We start from the raw sequence: 21,420 nt of genomic DNA, 5'->3' as shown, positions 1-21,420 counted from the left end.
TATAGAAATCTATGTGACCCATTGGGTTTAATCAAGGTGGCTTATGTGAGCAGGAGTAGGGGGCTTATTTGCTGGAGGGTGGGCAACTACATCACTGAAGAAAATGATACTGTCTCCCTTAGTGACCATCAGTTGCTGTACCTCAGTGAGGAATAGAGCCTTTTTTAAAGTGTGTGTGTGTGTGTGTGTGTGTGTGAGTGTGTGTGTGTGTGTGTTTAGCTTTTTCAAGACAGGGTTTCTCTATGTAATAGCCTTGGCTGTCCTGGAGCTCACTCTGTAGACCAGGCTGACCTTGAACTCACAGAGATCCTCCTACCTCTACCTCCTGAGTATTGGGATTAAAGGCATGAGCCACCATGCCTGGCTACAATTTGGGGGGAGCAATATTGTTTTATAGGTATGTACACATGTATAAACATACTTGTCAATAAAACATTACTATAGTAAATGTGCAGATGTGTACATTTACATGGGTATGTGTTGATACTTAGGAGTCTCCTCAGCTTTTTTCTAGAAACATACAGAAATAATCATGGGGAAAGTTATCTGGATTTAGGGTTTGCTTTATCATGACACAGATGGGAAAACCGCACACAGGCTGGAACTGGGAGGGAGGGCTGTAATTGGATGTGGGCTGAGGGCTCATGGGTGTGAATTGTTCATTTTTTCCGCTTCTGTGTATGTTCTAAGGTTTTTGAGACAAAAAAATACAAGCAGGGCTGAGGGTGACTGACGCCCAGCTGGTAGAGTGCTTGGTTTTTATCAGTGCTGCAACCTTGTGAGGGTTGGAGAATTGGTTCAGTGGTTAACCTTGTGATGGGGGGGGGGGTGCACACCTTTGCTCCTAGGACTCAGGAGACAGAGGCAAGTGAACCTTAGAGTTCAAGGCCAACCTGGTCTACAGAGTGAGTTCCCAGACAGCCATGGATACACAGAGAAACTCTGACTCAAAGAAAAAGAAAGGAAGGAAGGAAGGAAGGAAGGAAGATTAGCTCTTGCAGAGTGACCTGGGTTTGGGATTAGTGAGATTTAGGCTTCAGGACTGAGCAGGCCTCTGATGGGAAACAGCTGAGGGAAGCTTGAGTGCATGGTTGTTGAGCAGGAGGCCTCAGGCCACAGCTAGCTGTAACAGCACAAACCGTGCCAGGCACTCTGGGCTCCAGGATGACTCATGCTTGATCCTAGGACAAAGACTGGCTTCAGGGGGAGGGTCCTGGCTCGGAACCCATGGGAGAGTGGTGAATGAATGGCCTTCCAGCTTGAATAAGAAGAGCACAGGCACTGGACATGTGTTTCGGAAGCACTGAGTGACCAAAGGGCTCAGGAGCCAGCAAAACAGGTTTCCCCAGGGACTGAGGATAGGGCAGCCAGACGGTCATCCTCCAGGTTCCCCAGACCTTTGCTGAAGTTGTAGGGCACCCACCTGGCCTTCCAAAATGGCTATTCTCTCCTATTCTTCCTGGGTGACCTCAGGCAGGTGTCACACTTCCTGTAGAACTGCATAATGCCACAGAATGGGAGGAAATAGGAAGAGATCTGTTAACTGGTAGCTTCTTGCCATTGTCATCTTCAGCTGCTCCCCCTGGGGCACCAGGGTGACATCAACACTATTAAGATGAAAGCACCCAGAGAGGAGTGCACCCAGAGAGGGACCACAGGGCCCCTCCTTGCAGCTCTTCACAGCCTGTTGTTTGTTTGTTTGTTTTTAAGACAGGGTTTCTCTGTGTAACAGCCCTGGCTCCTGGAACTCACTCTGTATACCAGGATGGCCTCAAACAGATTCACCTGCCTCCTGAGTTCTGGGACTAAAGGTGTGACCCACTACTACCCAGCATAGGAGTGTGTGTGTGCGTGTGTGTGTGTGTGTGTGTGTGTGTGTGTGTGTGTTTTATTTATTTTTAGGGGAAGAGGGGTCCAAGAGACACAGTGTGTTGGATCTCAGAGGCAACTGGAAACAGTCTGTTCTCTGACTGGAGAGATGGTTCAGTGTTTAAGAGCACTTGTTGCATGCTGAGGTAGCATCCCAGGGTTCCCTGCATGCCAGGCAAGCACTGTATCAACTGAGCCGCATCCCCAGACCTGTGATCTGTTTTCAACAACATGTATCTGTCTCCTGACTGCAGTGAACAGGGTTGGGTGCAAGAAAACATGCAGAGAATGGTACCAAGTAAAAGCAATCTCTGAGCCCCATGCAGAAGATGGTGTGTCAGGCCAAGCCACTCCATCCAGGCAGGATCCAGCTCCAGAAACTTCCTGCCTCCCCTGTTGCAGGGCAGGGGCAGGGTAGACATCTCCAGAGGGTAAAGGTCAGAGGTCAGAAGGGTAGAGCAAAACTCTACAGGCTCCTCCCACAGTAGGGAAAGCTGCTTCTGGGACCACTTCCTCTTTTCTCACTCTGAAAATAGGAGCTGCCCTGCAGGGCAGCCAGAAGAGATGGGCACAGATTCCAGGCTGTACTAGTCCTGCCTTACCCCCCCCCCAGGCCAGGGAGTGCACTGGCCAGTTGCCTCCCTCCCAGCTTCTGCTCCCTCCCAGCTTCTGGGGTAGCTGAGGACCACCCTGCAGGCTTGCAGGATGGAGGATGCCAGTGAGGAGAAGCAAGCCTCAGTGTGCAACCTGGTGGCCGTGTTTGAGAACAACAGGTACAGGTGGGGGGTGGAGTGGGGGGGGCAAGCCCTTCTGTTTGCCTGGCTCTTTGGGTCCTGCCCTGGATACCTTCTCCCAGATAGATCCCTCCATGACAGGTGACTGGCAGTACAGGAGCCTGCTCTTGGGGTTCTGAGCTGGAAAGAGTGAACAACCAACATAACATGCATTGGGAGACGCCCAACACACACACACACTCAAACCAGGTCTCAGTTAAGTGGCTGCCATTGAAATGGGAGCAAGAGGGCAGGACACAGATGAAACAGGACTGAACAGGGCGAAGCAGAACCATGCTCACTGTGCCACCGTTTTAAATTCCCTTCTGTACTCACCCTGATGGCCCTAGGGTGTGTCTTGTTCTGTCCCCATCTGTAAGGAAGAAAGAGGAGGCAGAGGTTGGGGGGGCGGGGACCAGGTTCTTTAAATTTCTGAGCTTTGGGGCTTGTGTTGAGGCTTGCATCTGAAGGGGAAGGACAAAGCCAGGTGTCCTGGAGGGATGTGAGTGTGAGACATGAAGCCACTTTGCTGGTCTGTGGTACTGCCCTCTGGAAGCACACACTCAGACAGAGTTTGGCATTGTCAGGAGGCTTGGGGGGAAGCTGTGGGAAGAGAAGCCCAAGAGACAGGGGAGAAGGGGCACGTGGAGAGAGGCTGAGCCCTGCATGTGCTGGTGAGTTCCAGAACCTGGATGCACTTCATTGGTTCTAGCCCAGGCACCCATGCCTCCAGCTGGTAGATTCTGGGTGAGACAACTCTCTTCTCTGGAGGATAGTTCCCAGAAAGGGACTCTGCAAGTGAGTAGCACTCAGCCACCAGTGCTCCTGGCCCTGAGGGGAATACAGTGCAGTCCCCTCCACGATGCAAGGCCGCAGGCTTTAGCTGTCCTCTATGTTGTGTTGGGGGCCTGCCAGCCAAGAGAGCCTCTTCATGGAGTCCCAGATTCACCCCAGCAGTAGTTTCGCTTCCAGAGCTCTGGTAGCTTGACCTTGCCTCTCCAGGGGCTTGGCCAAACTCATACCATTCAGCACCTGGAACAGCTCTTTACCACAGCCTTCTTGGCCCACCCCGCCAGACGTGGGACCACCATACCTAGAGTGCGGGAGGGTAGGTAGGCTCATACGGGTGCCAGCCTTTGGGATACTGAGCCGTGCCAGGCTGCACCCTGAGGTGGAGTAGCCCTAGACAGGGGGAGGTCCCAAGAAGCGTGTTCAGGGATGTGGGATCCAGCCTAGGGAGCAAGGACTACCAGGCAGACTTCTCTGTGGGGCCCTGGGCACCTAGCTGATCTGAAACTAAGGCCTGGGGAGGAAACAGCTACAGGCCTGAGTGCTTAGAAATGCAGAAGCTAAAACCAAATGTAGAAGAGAAAACCTGAGACTCAGCACACTCCTCCCCCTCACCTCACCCTACCCCCCCCCCCCGCCTTCCCTCAGTTTTGTGTGCCTGGAATGGGCCCCAATATTTCTTCCACCCTCTGCCAGACCCTGTGACTTGGGCAATCGCCTCAGTTCTCGAGAGAAAAGGTACCTTATTGTGGAGTTTGGACCCTAGCCTGCCCGATTTGAACCCCATCTGTGCCACTTCTGCCTCAGTTTCCCACAGGTGCAGCATGGATGCAATAATGCCTGGTCTCTTTGGATTTCGGAGGCTTTTTACCTGTCCTCTGTCTTTTTTACCGGGATGCCTACCTGGCGTTGTCCCCCTGGGTAGTCTCCCTGCACTTGCTTAGCAGGGACAGCGCAGCCAGTGCAGGTTTCTCTGGCCTGCAGGACTGGTACATGTAGCACACTAAAACCTGCCCTGTGAGGGCCGAACGGGAGGGGTGCAGCCCTGCTCCCCAGGCTGTTGTTGTCCCCTGGTGATGGTGTGAAGGGCACAGGTTGCCCTGAAAAGCCCCAGGTTGGCATCTGTGCCCTCATTCTGTGTTATCCTATAGCTCCTACCTTCCCTTAATGATCAAGAGAGGTACAGAGATTAAAGAGGGGTGAGGCGGAAAGGCAAGGGTGATCCCGAAGAAGATCCAGGAGAGCTGTGGGCCAAGGGGGTGGGGAGGGTCTCTCCACGTGGTTGCATTTGAAATAGGGAAGTATATAGTTCCCCAAAGAATAAAATAGTCCACAGTGACTCATTGAGAGGGCTGATAGAGTTCCCTCCCAGAAGGGTGTTGGTGGTGCAGGGGTTTGGGTCAGCTGCTAGAGTGCTTGCCTAACTAGCATACACAAAACCCCGGGTTCCATCGCCAACACTATGTAAACTAGGCAGTTATTCATGCCTACAATCCCAGTACTAGGAAGATGGAGGCAGGAGGGCCAGGAGTCCAAAGTCACCTTCTACTATAAAGGGGGGTTAAAGCCAGGCTGTGACACATGAGATCCTGGCTCAAAAGAGAGGGGACAGGAGGGCTGAGGAGAGCTGTGGAAGTCTTGACAAGTCCCTACACTGTGCCAGGCACTTGGGGGGTCTGTGAATACCAGTGACTCACACCAGTCATCCCAAGGGGACCCTCAAACCTCATTTGTTCTTAACAGGACCCTGAGAACAACACCTGAACCCCATAGCGTTGATGAACAGCCTAATATCCCTGATCACCAGCTGTCCCTGTCCCCAGGGCCTTGGGAAGCACCTCCTATTGAGGAGGCCTTGAAGTCTGAGGTCCGTCCAGTCAGCAGGACATATCTGAACTCCCTCAAAAATAAGCTCTCAAGTGGGGCATGGAGGAAAACCTGCTCGCCTGAGCCCAGCCCAGGGCCAGAGACACAGGTGAGGCATTTAGCTCAGAACTGCTGGCTCTGATGGGGATGGGCAGGAGGACCCCTCCATCTCTCTTCCTCTTTCTCCCTCCTCTCCCTTTTCCTCCTCCTCTTCAAGTCAGGATCTTGTTGGATGGTGGTGGCACACGCCGCCTTTAATCCCAGCACTCCTGAGGCAGAGGCAGGCAGATCTCTGTGAGTTCAAGGCCAGCCTGGTCTACAAAGTGAGTTCCAGGACAGTTGGGACTGTTACACAGAGAAACCTTGTCTGGAAAAAAGGAAAAAAAAAAAAAAAGACAGACTCTTAGAATGGATCCCAGACTGGCCTTGAACTCACACTCTCCTGCACTCACATCCTCTCCATTCCTAGTGCTGGGGTCATAGGTATGCTCCACAGGCCTAACTCCCCTCCCTTTTTTGTTTGTTTGTAGAAGACAGGGTTTCTCTGTGGTTTTGGAACCTGTCTTGGAAATAGCTCTGTAGACCAGGCTAGCCTTGAACTCACAGAGAACCACCTGCCTCTGCCTCCCAAGTGCTCGGATTAAAGGCATGTGCCACCAACGCCTGGCATAACTTTCCCTCTTCTTATAAGACCACAAACCACAGTGGTTTGTGGCCCACCTTTATGACCTAATGTAACCTTGATGGCTTCCCAACCCTGAAGAGCCAGGGGATGGCTCAGCTGGGAAACCAGGACCTTTCTGCTCCATATGTCTTCCTTTCTCTGTGGCCTTCTAGAGAACTCCCCAGCAGGCAGCCAGGTCTCCTCCCAGTGGCTCCTTAGCTCCTCCTGGCTTCCATGAAAGCCCTGGTGGAGGCTCCCTAACCTTAAGGCTCAGCCCAGGAACTGGGCACCTCTCTAGGCTGTATTCTGAGAAGGCTGGTCTGAGGTCAGACCTGCTGTGCTGTGGGAAAGCAGGGACACCAGAGGGTGTGCTCATTGGGCATAGTCACAGTGTCTTCCGAGGAGTGGCATGCCAAGATGTCCATCCTTCTCCCCACCTGTAGGATTACGAGGAAAAGAGGGTTGTGCAGGAACTTCTGGAGACAGAGAAGGCCTACGTGGCTCGCCTGCACCTGCTTGACCAGGCCAGTGGAGACTCCCCAACACCCTCCATATCAAGAACGCTGACACCAGCCCAGGGTTTGGCTTTGGCTCAACCCACTGACCCTGTTGGGTGGGGTTGGGGCAGCATCGGGACTGAGCCTTTTAGCACCTCAGGCATTGCCTTTTTTCCTGGTCAGCCTCATATATGGCATCCCTGTCTGGTTTCCCCTTTGGTTGCCCTCACCAGACACACATACTTTCTTATGGTGCTTCAGCCAAGGGAAGTCCAAGGCCTCCAATGACACAGGTTGGGCTGGGCTGTTTCCCTTGTTCCCTTGGCCAAGTCCTAGGGACTTCCTGGCTTGTCTGCCCAACAGGAATCCATTCTTCCCTGGCCATCTCTCCCCAGGGCGTGGCAAGGATGCAAACCTGACTCTGCTGGAGCTGTGCTGTCCCCCCTGGGCCCCTGGGGCTGGTGGGTGGTGCAGAGTGTGAGCTGGCACTGATCCCCTGTACAGGTGTTCTTCCAGGAGCTTCTGAGGGAGGCAGGGCGCAGCAAGGCTTTCCCGGAGGACGTGGTGAGGCTCATCTTCTCCAACATCTCCTCCATCTACTGCTTCCATGCACAGTTCTTCCTCCCAGAACTGCAGCGGCGTGTGGATGACTGGTGAGGTCATAGGTCTCAGTGCCTCAGCTTGATCAGGGGTCACAGGCCCAGGGTGAGGAGCCTGTGAGGGAGGCCCATGCACTTATGTATAATTCTGGCCATGGCTGAGTCCTACAGCAGGGGGCAGTCCTAGGACCTGTGACTTAAGAGGCCTTGGATGTCATGCCACTGACTGGGCCCCTGGCCTTGATCTTGGCATCTTTAACTGTGTGGTTTTCCAGTCATCTATGTGATGTTCCCGTCGTTGTTATACAAGAAGCCCAAGCCATAACTCCAGCATCCACGTGTTGGCTCACAACCATGTGTAGCTGCAGTTACAAGCAGGCCAGTAGTCCTCTTTTGGCCTCTGTGGGCACCAGACATGCACACATACCCGTGTGCATACATACATGCAGACAAAACGCTGGTACACATAAAATAAGAAAATCGAAAGAGAGAAGACAGAGGACAGAAGGCTGGCGAGACTGCTCAGTGTTGAGCAAGCCCTCAGACCTGAATTTAATTGTTGGGACTTTCAGGGAAAGAAGAGAACCGATCCCCAAAATTGTCCCCCAATTGTGCCACCAGCACACCTACACACCACACATGATGATAGTGAATAAAATAAACTTTAAAGAGAGAGAGTGTGGGTTGAAGGCTAGCCTGGTCCACATGATGAGACCCTATCTCAAACACAAAGGAACGAAAAGTAGGGCATGGACCCCTGCCTGTAAGGCCACCCATCACTCCCACAGCAGGAATATCAAGAGCTGAGTGAGGCAGGCAGCCGTGTGGGCAGCCCTGTCACTAGCCTGCAATGTCAGCTACACAGTGCCCTCTACAGTCCCACCCAGGCCTTGTTGGACCTCACAGGGAGGCTAGCTAGGGACCAGGAGCACAGAGTCTAAGGAGGACTCCGATGGGACCCTGGGGGGGGGGTCACTCTCTCCTGCACCTGCTCCAAGAGTACTGGAAATGCTGTTTGGGGCAGGGGAGCCTGGGAAGCCTGGCTCAGGAGCTGAGAGAGGAGGCAGCTAGGCTGAGAGCATTGCCTCCCTGACTCAGGACAGCCACACCCCGCATTGGGGATGTGATCCAGAAACTGGCCCCGTTCCTGAAGATGTATAGTGAGTATGTGAAGAACTTTGAACGCGCAGCCGAGCTGCTGGCCACCTGGATGGACAAGTCTCAGCCCTTCCATGAGATTGTCACCCGCATCCAGGTGAGGGGCGCAGGGGCAGAGCCTGCACAGCCACCTGGTGGGGGGGGCTGCCTCATCTTCCCCTCAGCGATTTGGACATCCTCAGGCCTGGCGCCCCACTCAGGCCAGGCGCACCATTCTGCGTTCCCTCATCTTCCTGCCCCTGCTCTCTGCTCCCCAAGCTCAGCGAGGCCTCGGGCAGCCTGACCCTGCAGCACCACATGCTGGAGCCCGTGCAGAGAATCCCGAGGTATGAACTGCTGCTCAAGGAATATGTGCAGAAGCTGCCAGCCGAGGCCCCAGACCGTGTGGACGCCCAGAGTGAGGACACCATGGGTCCCAGGGAGTTGGGTGGCGGGTAGGGGAGACTGGCCACTGCCATGTGCATACGGAGGACCCACTAAAATAGTTCTCATGACCTATCATTGCATCAATCACTGGCACTTCATACATGTTATCCACATCACAGCCATGGTTAATAGACAGGAAGTTAAGTGACTTTGCCAGGGACACATAGTCCAGAAAGGAGCCAAGCTGAAATTTGAATCTACATCTCTAAGGTGTATCCTTTAGGTCTGGCTTTGTGCTGGGAGTAGAGATTATCGCTGAAGCCATACACCTAAGTGACACAGCTTCCCAATGGCCTCAGTGTTGCTATCCCAGTAGGCTCCCATTTTCTAGACACACTATGCATGGGCAGGGCTGTGCCTGATGGTGGTTGTAGCAGGTCCCCTAGGCCCCATTGTAGAGACCCAGTCCCATGCTGCAGGTCTCCAGGAATAACTGGAACCTTGTCCCTTGCTAGGAGCACTGGACACAATCTTCTCAGCTGCACAGCACTCCAACGCAGCCATTGCAGAGATGGTGAGCAGCCTGTCCTTAGGGTGGACATGGGGCATCTCGGACACATTCTGTCTCCCAGTCCTTGTATCCACTGATCTTGCCCTGGGTACCTGTCCCACGCTGCCTCCTTGCCTCCGGTTCCCTCATCCATCCCCACCAGGCACATTCTCAAGGAGCTGGGACCCTGCCCAGCATAGGCTGAAGGTGTGCCCCATCTCCAGGAGCGGCTGCAAGGCCTGTGGGAGGTATACCAGCGCCTGGGCCTGGAGGATGACATTGTGGACCCCTCCAACACCCTGCTCCGAGAGGGCCCTGTCCTCAAGATCTCTTTCCGCCGCAGTGACCCGATGGAGCGCTACCTGTTTTTGGTAGGGGCTGCTGGGCTTCAATGTCAGGTGTGCCCCGAGAAGCAGAAATCAGAGTCTGAGGCCTGGCTGGCTTCACGGCCCGTGCCACTCCTCTGTGCTCTAAAGACAGTGCAGCAGGAGGGAATTAAGTTAGCTGCCAGGAAGATCTGTTGGGCTGACCCTGGAGAAGCAGTGTTGCTACTTCAAGGTCTATACTCCCCACCCCCAATCAGCTCCCTGGCTCCTCTGGCGACTCAGGGTAGAGGGGCTCTTCAGAGTCTATTGGTGCAACTGGGGGCTAGACAGCCATATCCTTACCCCTTCCAGTTCACCTGTGATGACCTGTGAGCCAGCCTAGAATGTGGCCAGAGGAGAGGGGAGGGATTATAGCCAGATCACCTGAGAGATCCTGAGCTGCTACCCATACTGCCCATGTCTTCCCAGTTCAACAACATGCTGCTGTATTGTGTGCCCCGCGTGCTCCAAGTGGGTGCCCAGTTCCAGGTGCGGACCCGCATCGACGTGGCCGGCATGAAGGTGAGCCGAAGGGGCCCAGTGTCAGTGAAAGTGGCAGGCAGAGCAGGTCCTTGATGGGAAACAAGGGTGGAGCTCTGCTGTCTGGCCCTTGTGAGGGCAGCATAGCTTATCCTGGGGCAGCACACAACCCTGGCAATGCCACAGTGCTTTCTTTGCTAAGAAAGAGGAGGAGGAAAAGGAGACAAATGCTACACAGACCAAAGGAGATTCACAGCCCAGCATGGTGGCTCACACCTGTAATCCCAGCACTTGGGAAGCTGAGACAGGATTGCTGCAAATTCAAGGACAAGCTGGATTTCTCTGTGAATTTCAGGCCAGCCTGTGGTACACAGAGAGACCACCTCAAAAAACTAACAGAGTTCATAATGTAGCTCAGTTGGTAGAGAGTTTGCCTCACATTCCCAGAACCCTGGATTGGATCACCAGTAGCCCAGATGTGCTGTCAGACCTGGAATCTCAGCTCTTGGCAGGTGGTGGTAGGGAGGTCGGGAGTTCCAGGCCCCCCTTGGCTACACAGTGAGGTTAATGACTACTAAGACCACATGAGACCCTGCCTCAGAAAAAGGTGGTCTGAGAAGGCCATGCATATCTTGTGTGCCTTGCTCTTGAATGCCACCATCTGGCTAGCCTGTCTCACTTACTAGCAGCCTCATAGCACCCTCTGCTGGATGTTGCTGGGCATGGCGGGTGAGGAGCAGTCTATTACTAATGGAAACCATTTCTGAGATGGGTTTGAAGGAATCTGACCTGAACCACCCTGGTCATTCTACTGGCCTATGATGTGGTACCAGGACCACACAGTTCTCACAAAGTGATTGGGTACACGGTCTGAGCTGGTTCTGCAAAGAAAAATTTCCAGATACCTCATATCCAACCAGACAGGTTGGACACTGCACAAGGACACCGCATCGCAGAGGTGCCACCTGTAGCCAACTGGTGACATGGTCATAGCTTGCATATCTATAGTGAGAGCTGACCGGCAGGTGGCAGTCAAGTGTCTTGTTCTAAAAAGATCTGGAGATGAGCCAGTTGGCCAGCAGATGCCAGGAAAGCCTTCTGAAGCAGGGAGTCCTTTGGTGATGGGCACAAAGAACTGTGTGGGATGGAAGGGCCCTGAATGGAGCCAGACCTAGAGAGGGTGGCTAGGATTGCCCAGCAGGGTTTGGAAAACCGATGGCTCTAATGCAGATCCCAGGGCATCTGGACTCAGGCAGGGAATCCCCTGGGGTTCCCCTTTCCTCTCAAAGTTCTCTATTCCTTCCTGCCCTGAACCCCAAGCTTTGGGCTTCCACCTTCTTTTCCTGATCTCTCCTCTGACAGGGGTTACAGAGACTGCCCAGGCCTCTCGTGCTTTTCCCTCGGTGGGGCCACCTTCTCTCCCCGGTGTATCTGTCCTTGGCATTGCATCAGGCCCAAAGGCCTGAGCTACAGAGCTGCAGAGAATGGCTCTGCCCCCATTTCACCCAGGCTCTGTCACGCATTCCTCGTGCATACAGCCTCCGCCATCCCCAGGTCTTCCCCCAGGCAGGAGATGGGGTCCAGACCACACCTAGCCCTTCCCAAATGACAGACTGTGCAGAGAAGTCTGGCCACTACAGGGCTGTAGGAAGGAAATCCCCAGGTCTGTCTTGGGCCAGTCTCTCTGCACGTGGCCTGGGGCAGATCTCTCTCGGTTGGCGGGACTTTGTGGGAGGGGTGAAGATGGATATTCACCCAACTTCACTCTTGATGACAAAAACCCAGTTTTAGGTGCTTCATTTTGCCCCTTATGTGCTGAGTGACCTCAGGCAGATCTCATGCCCATTTTGAGCTTTCAGATCCAGTGTCATGTAAATAAGGATGAGATTCACTTCCCAGGGTTCCTTTGAGAACGACTGTGCTTTTTATTATGAGACTATTTAAGCTATGAAAACAGTCCAATAAGCTCTTATAGACTCATCTTATTTTGAGGTCCAGTTTATCTTTCTGGTAACTCTTTGGAACTGTCCCTCCACCACTTCACACCGGGTCATCTTTGGTGCTGCTGACAGAATTCTGAAGCCTTCAGTCCCATTTGCCCAGAGCCAGGTGCAGGAGCAGCTGCCTGACCCTGGCAGGTTAGAGCAGCTTCTGCCTGCAGTACTGGACTGTGATGCTCCTTCCTCCACTGGCAGGTACGGGAGCTGACTGACGCTGAGTTCCCACACTCCTTCCTGGTGTCTGGAAAACAGCGCACATTGGAGCTGCAGGCCCGGTAGGCAATAATGGTCTAGGGCTACGGAGAGGAGCGGACGGGGCCGGTGGGTACCATCCTCTGCATTGTGTTCTCTTTTCTTCGGAGCAGGTCCAGAGAGGAAATGATCTCCTGGATGCAGGTATGGACATTCAAGGCTTCCAGGGGAGTCTGAGCCTAGCCTACTTGGGAGGAGGAAGAAAGGGAGTATGTGTGTGTGTTCCAATGAGTGGGTGCGCCCAGCTGCCCCCTCTTCCTGTGGAGTTTGAAGTCAACACGGAATTCAGATCCTGCTGTGTCCCATTGCCTTACTGGGTAATCTGGAGCAACCCCTATACTTTTTTTGAGACTTGGTTTTGTCATGTGTAATCTAGAGCTAACTGCTTCCCCTTTGTGCAGTTCAGAGTCTGGGCCTACTGCAGGCCATTTTTAGCAAAATGTGTTGGCTGTGGGTGGGTGAGACGCCTGGGGAGGTTCTGATCTCCCACGCCCTCCTCTACTCAGGCCTGCCAGGCAGCTATTGACCAAGTTGAGAAGCGGAGTGAGACCTTCAAGGCTGCTGTCCAGGGACCTCAGGGGGACATCCAGGAGCCCAAGGTAATAGGACCCTCTGTACCACCACCAACTACCCTTCCGCCAGGCCTAGGAACAAAGAGTGTTCCCTCCCAAACTGACCCGATATCACCCTCAGATGACCCAGGATCAGAGCTGCCTAGTTAGTAAAGTCTGTCTTTGAGCCAAGAGGATCAGAAGTTCAAAGTTGTCCTCTGATACTTAGTGAGGTCAAGGCCAGCCTGGGCCACATGAGACCCTAACTCAAAATACAAAATACAAAAATAAAATTAAAAACCTCTGCCTTTAGCTAAGCATGGCAACAGGCCTTAAATCCCTGTTCTGTGAGTTCGAGGCCAGCCTGGGTCTACACAGTGAGTTCCAGGCCAGCCCGAACTACATAGTGAGACCCTGCTTCAAAAACAAGTAAAGCAAAAATTTCTGCTGCTGGAGGGTTGAGTGAAGCTGTGTGAGGGCCAGGGAAGAGCCCTGCACAGCCAAGGCCTAACAACTGGACCTGGGCCTATCAGAGAAGTGTGGAGAGTAGGAGGCAAATGAGACTTTTGTATCTCAGCTCTGAACTCTGACTTTCCAGGTGAGGATCCTGAGTTGTTTGATCTCTCTGGGTCTGTTCCCTTCCCTAGGCAGTAAGAGTATTAGCAGGAGCCTGGCATTGGTGACGCACAACTTTAGTCCCAGCACTTGGGAGGCAGAGGCAGGCAGATCTCTCAGTTCAACCTGGTCTATAAGAGCTAGTTCCAGGACAAGCTCCAAAGCCACAGAGAAACCCTGTCTAGAAAAACAAAACACAAAACAAACAAACAAACAAAAGCATTAGCAGGTAAACTACCTCAGGCAGAAGCTGCAGGGCTCCCAAGGGTGCCAGGTGCCTTGCGGTGCCGGCCGCCAGCTGTTCTCCTCCCTCAGCCACAGGCAGAGGAGCTGGGCCTCCGAGCCCCTCAGTGGGTTCGGGACAAGATGGTGACCATGTGCATGCGCTGCCAAGAGCCCTTCAATGCCCTGACGCGTCGGCGCCACCACTGCCGGGCTTGTGGCTACGTGAGTACACCTGCAGGGACTGGGGACAGGACCCAGGACCTGCCTTTGACCTTGTCGTTCCTGCCTCCAATGTCAGGCTCCAACTGGACCCAGTCCTGGCCATCTCTCCAGCCTCGGCTGACACTGGGTGTGTCCACTGCCCTGTCCCTGCAGGGCCCACCTACGATGAAGCAGTGTGCTGCTTCCCTGCCACAGGGACAGGAGGTGGCCCACAGAGGTGAATTGACTTCCTTCCCGAAGCCTCCTTTGGTGGCCCTCCTTTAGCCATCTTTTCTCAAGGCTCCAGCCCTAGAACTGAGAGGGTCTCTATCCCCAGGTGGCACCCACCCACTACCTTGCCATGTAAGGATGGAAAATTTTAGCCTAACTCTCCCTAGACTCTGCCCCCTAGCAGTGAGTAGGCAAAAGGTCATTCTTGACTGTTTATAACAGGGCGGTTTACGACAGCACCTGTGAGTGAATGAACACAGAAAATGAGCTGTGCCACACTACCCAGAAGCCCTAGCGAAAGCAGACTTCCTGGGCTAAGCGCGGGCTTGGATAGTTCAAATTGATTGGTCCACGCTGGATGCTATGAGATGATTGGTTTGTGAGGCACAGGCTTTGTTGTAACCCTATAAAAGCTGTCTGAACCCTGTCCCCAGGGTTCCCAGTCCTCTACCCCATGTGGAGTATGGCTGTGGACCCCAGTGCACTGGAATATAAAAGACCTCTTGCTTTTGCATCAAGACCGCTTCTCATTAGTGATTTGGGGGGGGCACCTTTCCTGAGTCGGGGCGTGAGGGTCCACGCACTCTGAGGGTCTTTCAGCCAGTCCCACCATCTGGCATGCACCCCAACCTCGTTCTCTCCCCTCCTCTCATGTGTTGCGAACACCACCTTCTTGAGCAGGCCTCAGTTTCCCTACTTGTCCTAAAGTATAATGTTATTTGGGAGGTAGAAACAGGAGGGTCAGGGGTTATAGCCAGCCTGAGCTGCAGAGAAAGAGCCAGTGTTAAGTCTTTAACAACAATATGCCATTGAGATGGCTCAGAGGGTGATGGCATTTGCTGCCAAGCCTGAGTTTGATCCCTGGAACTTATAGAGTAGAAGGGAAGGGCTGATGCTGTAAAGTTATCCCAGCTTCCATGAAACAGGGTGCACATGCGTGCACACACACACACACACACACACTCATCATGCTCATGCACACACATACACTCATTCATGCTCATCCATGCTAAATGTAAAAATAATTATAGCAATTTAACACAAAACCAAATGTACTTGTGCATGTGTGTAATCTTAGCTTGTGGAAGTAGGGGAACCAGAAGTTCCAGGTCATCCTGGAGCATAGTTACCTGAGACCCTGCCTCAGAAAGGCAAATAAGGTTGATGAAGAAACAGATATATATTGAATGATTCTGTGAAACTAATTTGTCAATAAAGCAGGAGAGAGATGGCTCAGGACTTAAGAGCACTTGCAGAGGACACCAGCTCCAGGGGATCCGATACCCTCTTCTGGCCTTGGCAAGCACCCACACGCATATGCACACACTCACACATATGCACAGAAATAGAAATAAATGTTTAAATTTCCTAATAAAAGCATACTATTAGCCAGGCGTTGGTGGCATACACCTTTGATCCCAGCACTCGGGAGTCAGAGGCAAGTGGATCTCTGTGAGTTCAAGACCAGTCTGATCTACAAGAGCTAGTTCCAGGACAGCCTCCAAAACCATAGAGAAACCCTGTCTCAAAACAACAACAACAACAAAAAAGCGTACTACCCTCCCAAGGCAGGCATCCCTGGGTGTCCTCATCCCATCCGGACTCCAGGGTGTCTGGGGCCCGTGCGTGTCCTTCTTTAGGAGCCAGTGAGTCACCCTTTCATTTCGTGCTTAGCTGCCAGTTTCTGTCTCCCCTTTCTGCCTCGGGTACTCTGTGAGGGCGGGGTTCACAGTGACTCCCTGAGAGTGGCCACACCCAACAGGCCCGGGGCACCCCAGCGTTCCTCGGAGTCACTCTCATAGCAGTTTCTCCTCACACCTCCCCATTCCTCCTTACCTAGTATCACTGAACACCCTTCATGCGCCTTTACGGGTCAGATGGGGTAGCTGGCCTCCCCAGGGGTCTCCTGGGCAGACCTTTCTGCCCCTCGTTCTATAGCAGGACAGACTCCAGCAAGGTGAGACAGACTTACTGTTTTTTTGTTTTTGAGACACAGTCTCATAGTCCAGGCTGGCCTTGAACTTTTCCCCCTCTGTATTCCCCTACTCAGCCACCATAAAACAGACAGAACATGCAAGGAAGCTTTATTTTTTCTTGCAGATGTAATGTGGCCTTGAACATTTTAACCTCCTGCCTGTACCCACAAAGGCTGGTATTACAGGCATGCGCTATGACACCTGCTTTATGTGGTGCCAGGGACTGTACCAGAGCTTTGTGTGTGCAATCACTCTATGGCCTGAACTACATCTCTAGTTCTACACTGTGGGACTGTAAAGACACTGAGAGTGCCTGGGCTGCCAGTTAGCTGTGTGGTCTAACCAAGTCACTTTCTCCTGTGAGTCACTCTGCCCTTGTCATTGCATCAGGGGAGGACAGAGTCCTGGCCTTGCTGGGGCCAGTGAGGTTCTGGCATCTATGGGTCCTCCTGCTGAGCCCCCGGGGACCCAGCCCCATGAGAGAGGCTCACGGAGAGAGAGTCATTAGGTGTGCAATGGGCTGGGTCTTGAAACCTCGGCCTTCTGTCTGGACTCCTGTGGCCATACTTTCTTCCCCCTGCTGCCCCCATCCTCAGGTGGTGTGTGCCAAGTGCTCCGACTACCGCGCAGAGCTGAAGTATGACGGCAACAGGCCCAACCGAGTCTGCCTGGCCTGCTTCACATTTCTTACTGGAAACGTACTCCCTGACAGCAAGGAGGACAAGAGGCGGGGCGTCTTGGAGGTGAGGGCTGGAGGCACCCGTCCCCCTTCCCTTTCCAGAAGGCTCTGCCCTAGGTTCTGAGAAAGAAGCTGCCATGTCTCTCCTTCCCTCATCTTTCTACCCACAGGCAACCCCTCTCCTCCAGTCCAACCACACCAGGCCTGACAACAGCCAGAAGTGGCTTTGGACTGTAGGTCACTACCCAATCTCTTCCACTCCTCCATCCAGTAATAGCATGGCCCATCTCTTGCAGTTCACATTCCTAGGGCCCAACCTGGAGGCTCTGCAAATCAAATCAAAGACAGGAGTGTTTTTTTTTTTTTTTTTTTTTTTTTTTTTGGTTTTTTTGGTTTTTTGACACAGACTTTCTCTGTGTAGCTTTGTAGACCAGGCTGGCCTTGAACTCACAAAGATCTGCCTGCCTCTGCCTCCCGAGTGCTGGGATTAGAGGCATGTGCCACCACTGCCCAGCTGTCCCTGATCTTGATAGATAGAAATGCCCAGGCTCCAGTCAGGCAGACTGCAGGCATTGTTCTAACTGGGAGGGACCTCGGAAAACTGACCCATCATACAGCTCTTTCTGGTCTCTAATCTGAGTACCACCTTCAAGGCATCCCAGGAACACTCCCCATTCCATAAGCACTTGCTGTGGGTACCAGTCATGTTCATCTTTGAATCTCAAATGCAATGTTAAAACCCAGACACTAGCTACCCTATCCCCCTTCCCCAGGAAAGCCTGAGTGACACCCCACAGTCACTTGGGAAAGAGAAAAGCTGACCAAGACTCATTCCCACAAGCAAGTTGGCTTCTTCTCATGGACTTCACCCTCTTGCCATTCCATGTGTCCCCTCAGATCAGCCCCCAACTGGGCAAAAAGCCTACTTCTGGAGTCTCATACCTGGCAGGCCCCAACTCTGTCCCTTGAGTAGCTCAGGATGACAGCCCTGACTCTGGAACCTGCCTGTAAGCACACACACCTCATCACTCCCACAGCTCTGCATGTTGTTAGCCAGCCAGGGTGAACCTGGGCCACATGGTGGGGTGTTTCCATGCTCCAGAGATAAATGAAGTGTTTGTTCCTTGTAGTAATGTAGGGATTAATTAAGGGAGGCTGGACATAGTGGCACACATCAGTTTTTGTGTTTTATGTTTTTTGTCTTGTTTTGTTTGTTTTCCAAGACAGGGTTTCTCTGTATTGCTTTGGAGGCTGTCCCAGGGTTTCTCTTGGAGGCTGTCCTCAAACTCACAGAGATCTGCCTGCCTCTGCCTCCCAAGTGCTGGGATTAAAGGGATGTGCCACCAATGCCCAGTGATAGCATACATCTTTAATCCCAATACTCAAGAGGCTGAAGCAGGTGGATCTCAGTGAGTTCAAGGCTAGCCTGATCTGCAAAGCAAGTTCGAGAATAGTCAGAGAAGCTACACAGAGAAACTCTGTCTTGAGAAACAACAACAACAACAATGACTGTCAGGAGTGGTGGTACACCTACTTCCCTAGAATCTGGGGGTGCAGAGAAGAGGACCAGGGGTTCAAGGTCATCTCCTGCTACATACAAAGTTTTAGGTTAGCCTGGGCTATGTGGGCCTCTGTCTTAAAAAGAAAGAAACAGCAGTGATGGTGGAGCCCGCCCCTGACATCTTGTGGGCATCTGTCATCTACCTGGCTGTCATTGCTACTTTCAGAAAGAATCCTTGGCAGGGCCTGACCAGAGTCTGCTGTGCAGCTTCCTGCAGCTCCTGGGGGACAAGTGGAGCAGGATCGGTCCCCGGGGCTGGTGTGTGATCCCTCGGGATGACCCCCTCGTGCTGTACATCTATGCAGCCCCCCAGGTATGCCATGCCTGCCCCACCCAGGCATCCTCATTGGCGCAGGGTAGGGGAAATCGGGGCTTGAAGTACTATTTGCCCTAAGGGAAGATGGGGAAACTGGAGTCCACTGGGGGCATGATGTTCTCAAGCTATAGGTTCCCGGGTTTCAGAGCGGGGCCCAGTAGCAGTTCTCAGCTGTTCTGCCCTCAGGAAGGCCCAGCCTTCCCTTCTCTTCCTCCTCCATCAGTCAGGGGGTCTCTGGTATGAGCAGGGTGGTGTGGCTGCTGGAAGTGAGGCACAGTAGTGCATGGCTTTCTTCTCCACCAGGACATGAAGGCTCACACCTCCATCCCCCTGCTGGGCTATCAGGTGATTGCAGCACCCCAGGGGGATCCTCGGGTTTTCCAGCTGCAACAGTCAGGCCAGACGTACACCTTCAAAGCAGAGTCTAAGGAGCTGCAGGGCCGCTGGGTGAGGGCTGTCAAGCGTGCGGCCAGTGGCTGGACCCCTGAGGAACCTGAGGAAGAGGACATGTCTGACTGAACCACAGCTGGCTCAAGAACCTTGCCCATGGCAGCCTTCCCTGGCTGACCCCGCCGCTCTGTCATTCCACCCCAAGCTGAGTTACTCTGACCCATTCTATCATCTATGCTCAGATGTTCATCTTGACTCTGCATCCGGTAGATATGGGTCCTTTCCTTCAGGAAAATGTAACTAAGTGTCCCAGCTGGCTGGAGGCTAGGGCTCCCTGAGCCATGAGATCTTCATTGCTGAAACAAAGAAGTGTGACCAGTGTTGTAGCTTAGTGGGTAGAGCACCTGCCTAGCCCATATGAAGCCCTGAGTGGGGTCCTGAGCATGACACAAACTGGCCGTGGTGACTCGTGCCTGTAGATAGAGGAAGAGGAGTACCAAAAGTTCAAGGTCACCCTTGCCTACATAATGAGTTACAGACCAGCCTGGGCTGCATGCACGCATGCACACACACACACACACACAATCAACATAAGCCAATAAGCCAGTGGTGAACTGGACAGTGGTGTCACATACCTTTAATGGGAACACTGGGGAGACAGTGGCAGGTGGAACTCTGCATTCAAGGCCAGGCTGATCTACAGAGTGAGTTCTGGGACAGTCAAGGCTATACAGAGAAACCCTGTCTCAGAAAAACAAACAAACAAAAAAATCAAAATAAAATATGTGAAGTCCCAGGTACCCAGGACTGTTGGTGCCCTAGTGAGGGTCTCAGCCCAGGCTGTGAATTAACCACCTAGGAAGCCTTGAAAAAAGCTGTGAAAAACAGATACCAACTAACTTTGAAATTAAACCTTGTCCATGTCTACTAGGAAGGCTTTTGATTTGCTTGGTCTGGGAAGAGGGAGGCAGGGGAACTTGGGGTACCTCCCCCGAGGGCAAGGTGCCCTGGGCTGCATGGCTGGGGAGGAAACAAAGATACTGGGGTACCTGCCAAAGCCAGTGGGACCAGCAGTAAACTCCCATGGAGCCTCTGTGTGTGTGCTTGCGTGCGTGCATGCATGTGTGTGTGTGTGTGTTTTGAGTCAGGGTCTTACTGTGTGGCTCTGTAGCCCTGGCTGGCCTAAAACTGGCTATGTAGATCAGGCTGGCCACACAGAGAAGCCCCTGCCCCTATTGGGATTACAGGCACATGCCAGCAACGCACTGGATGTTTTATCTAGGCTATCTCAGTCATGATAGCTAAGACTCTCATTTTCCAGATGAGGACATCTACACAGGGAGGTTTACTGATTGTCTCTGGGTCACACTGCCAGGGGGTATGAGAGCAAGGCATTATCTCAGTGAAATGAAGGCAGAGAAAGGAGGAGGAGGGAGGAGACGAAAAGGATTCCTCTGTCCAGCCCCACCCCTTCTAGTACCGGTGATGCTTGCAGTCAGTGAGATGGCTCCACAGGAAAGATCACTTGCCACCAACTCTGACCACCTGGGTTTGAACTGATTACTGCACATTGTCCTCTGACTGCTACATGTGTACACACACCCCCATCCCCAGCAAACAAATAAATATGGAAAAATATGTTTACACTGTCTTAGCCTAGCAGTCTGTCTGGTGCCGGCAGTAGTGCAGGGGGCTTTTAAAGCCTGAACCCCCTGATGGTATCCCTGTGAGGACCAGGCAGGCCAGAAGTTCGTTCCTTTGGTCATTCGTTCAACAAACGCTGAACATCTTCTGAGAGTCAGATTTGTTACAGACATACCAACAGTCCAGCCCCCAGGCCCTTCATCCTTAAGTGTGTGTGGAGCTGGGGCTGGGGCGGGGGCAGGGGGTAGTACATGAGTGCAAACTAGAGTATGCCAGATGCCACATGCTTGAATGAAGTAGCTAGACATACTCTATATCTCTGACATTAAACTGGAAGTCTAAATAAATAATACATCTTGAGAAGAGGGTCTATGCTAGGTGTGTTGTCCCACACCTTTAATCTTGGCACTCAGGAGGCAGGGGCAGGTGGGTCTCTGTGAGTTCGAGGCCAGCCAGAGCTACATAGTGAGTCCATGTCCATCAACAGATGAATGATGTAAAAAATGAGTTACATAGGCACAGGGGAACTTTATGCAGCAACCAAGAACAATGGAGCCATAACATTTGCATGGAAATGGGTGGAAGTTATTGCATTAGGCAAAACAAGCCAGCTATAGGAAGACAAACACAGCATGTTTCCTCTCATTCACAGGACCTAGATTTTAAATTTTATTAATATATATACATGTAGGGGAACTTGGGTCTTAAAAATTAGAGAGGGCACCATGAGATGGGAAGAAAGGGTACTGAACACATGTGATATGAACATAGGAAGGGGTAGGAGGGGAATCAGAATGGAAAGA

The 21,420-nt window shown here is 52.6% G+C and overlaps 1 protein-coding gene across 1 annotated transcript; it reads left to right on the top strand.

Annotated features, from left to right (window-relative positions):
- Positions 1-2,406: 2,406 nt before the first annotated feature.
- On the top strand, positions 2,407-19,907 carry Fgd2 (FYVE, RhoGEF and PH domain containing 2). Its single transcript, XM_051187067.1, has 16 exons — positions 2,407-2,642; positions 5,175-5,406; positions 6,405-6,485; positions 6,963-7,111; positions 8,156-8,312; positions 8,474-8,612; positions 9,097-9,155; positions 9,356-9,502; positions 9,926-10,018; positions 12,172-12,251; positions 12,342-12,372; positions 12,735-12,827; positions 13,710-13,841; positions 16,624-16,770; positions 18,434-18,580; positions 18,887-19,907. Exons 1-16 carry the CDS (start codon positions 2,575-2,577, stop codon positions 19,100-19,102), a joined length of 1,971 nt encoding a protein of 656 aa, XP_051043024.1. The 5' UTR covers positions 2,407-2,574; the 3' UTR covers positions 19,103-19,907.
- Positions 19,908-21,420: the final 1,513 nt, after the last annotated feature.

Source organism: Phodopus roborovskii, unplaced genomic scaffold (assembly GCF_943737965.1).
Source record: "Phodopus roborovskii unplaced genomic scaffold, PHOROB, whole genome shotgun sequence".
Lineage (NCBI taxonomy): Eukaryota > Metazoa > Chordata > Mammalia > Rodentia > Cricetidae > Phodopus > Phodopus roborovskii.
This window is presented reverse-complemented; position numbering and strand designations above follow the sequence as displayed.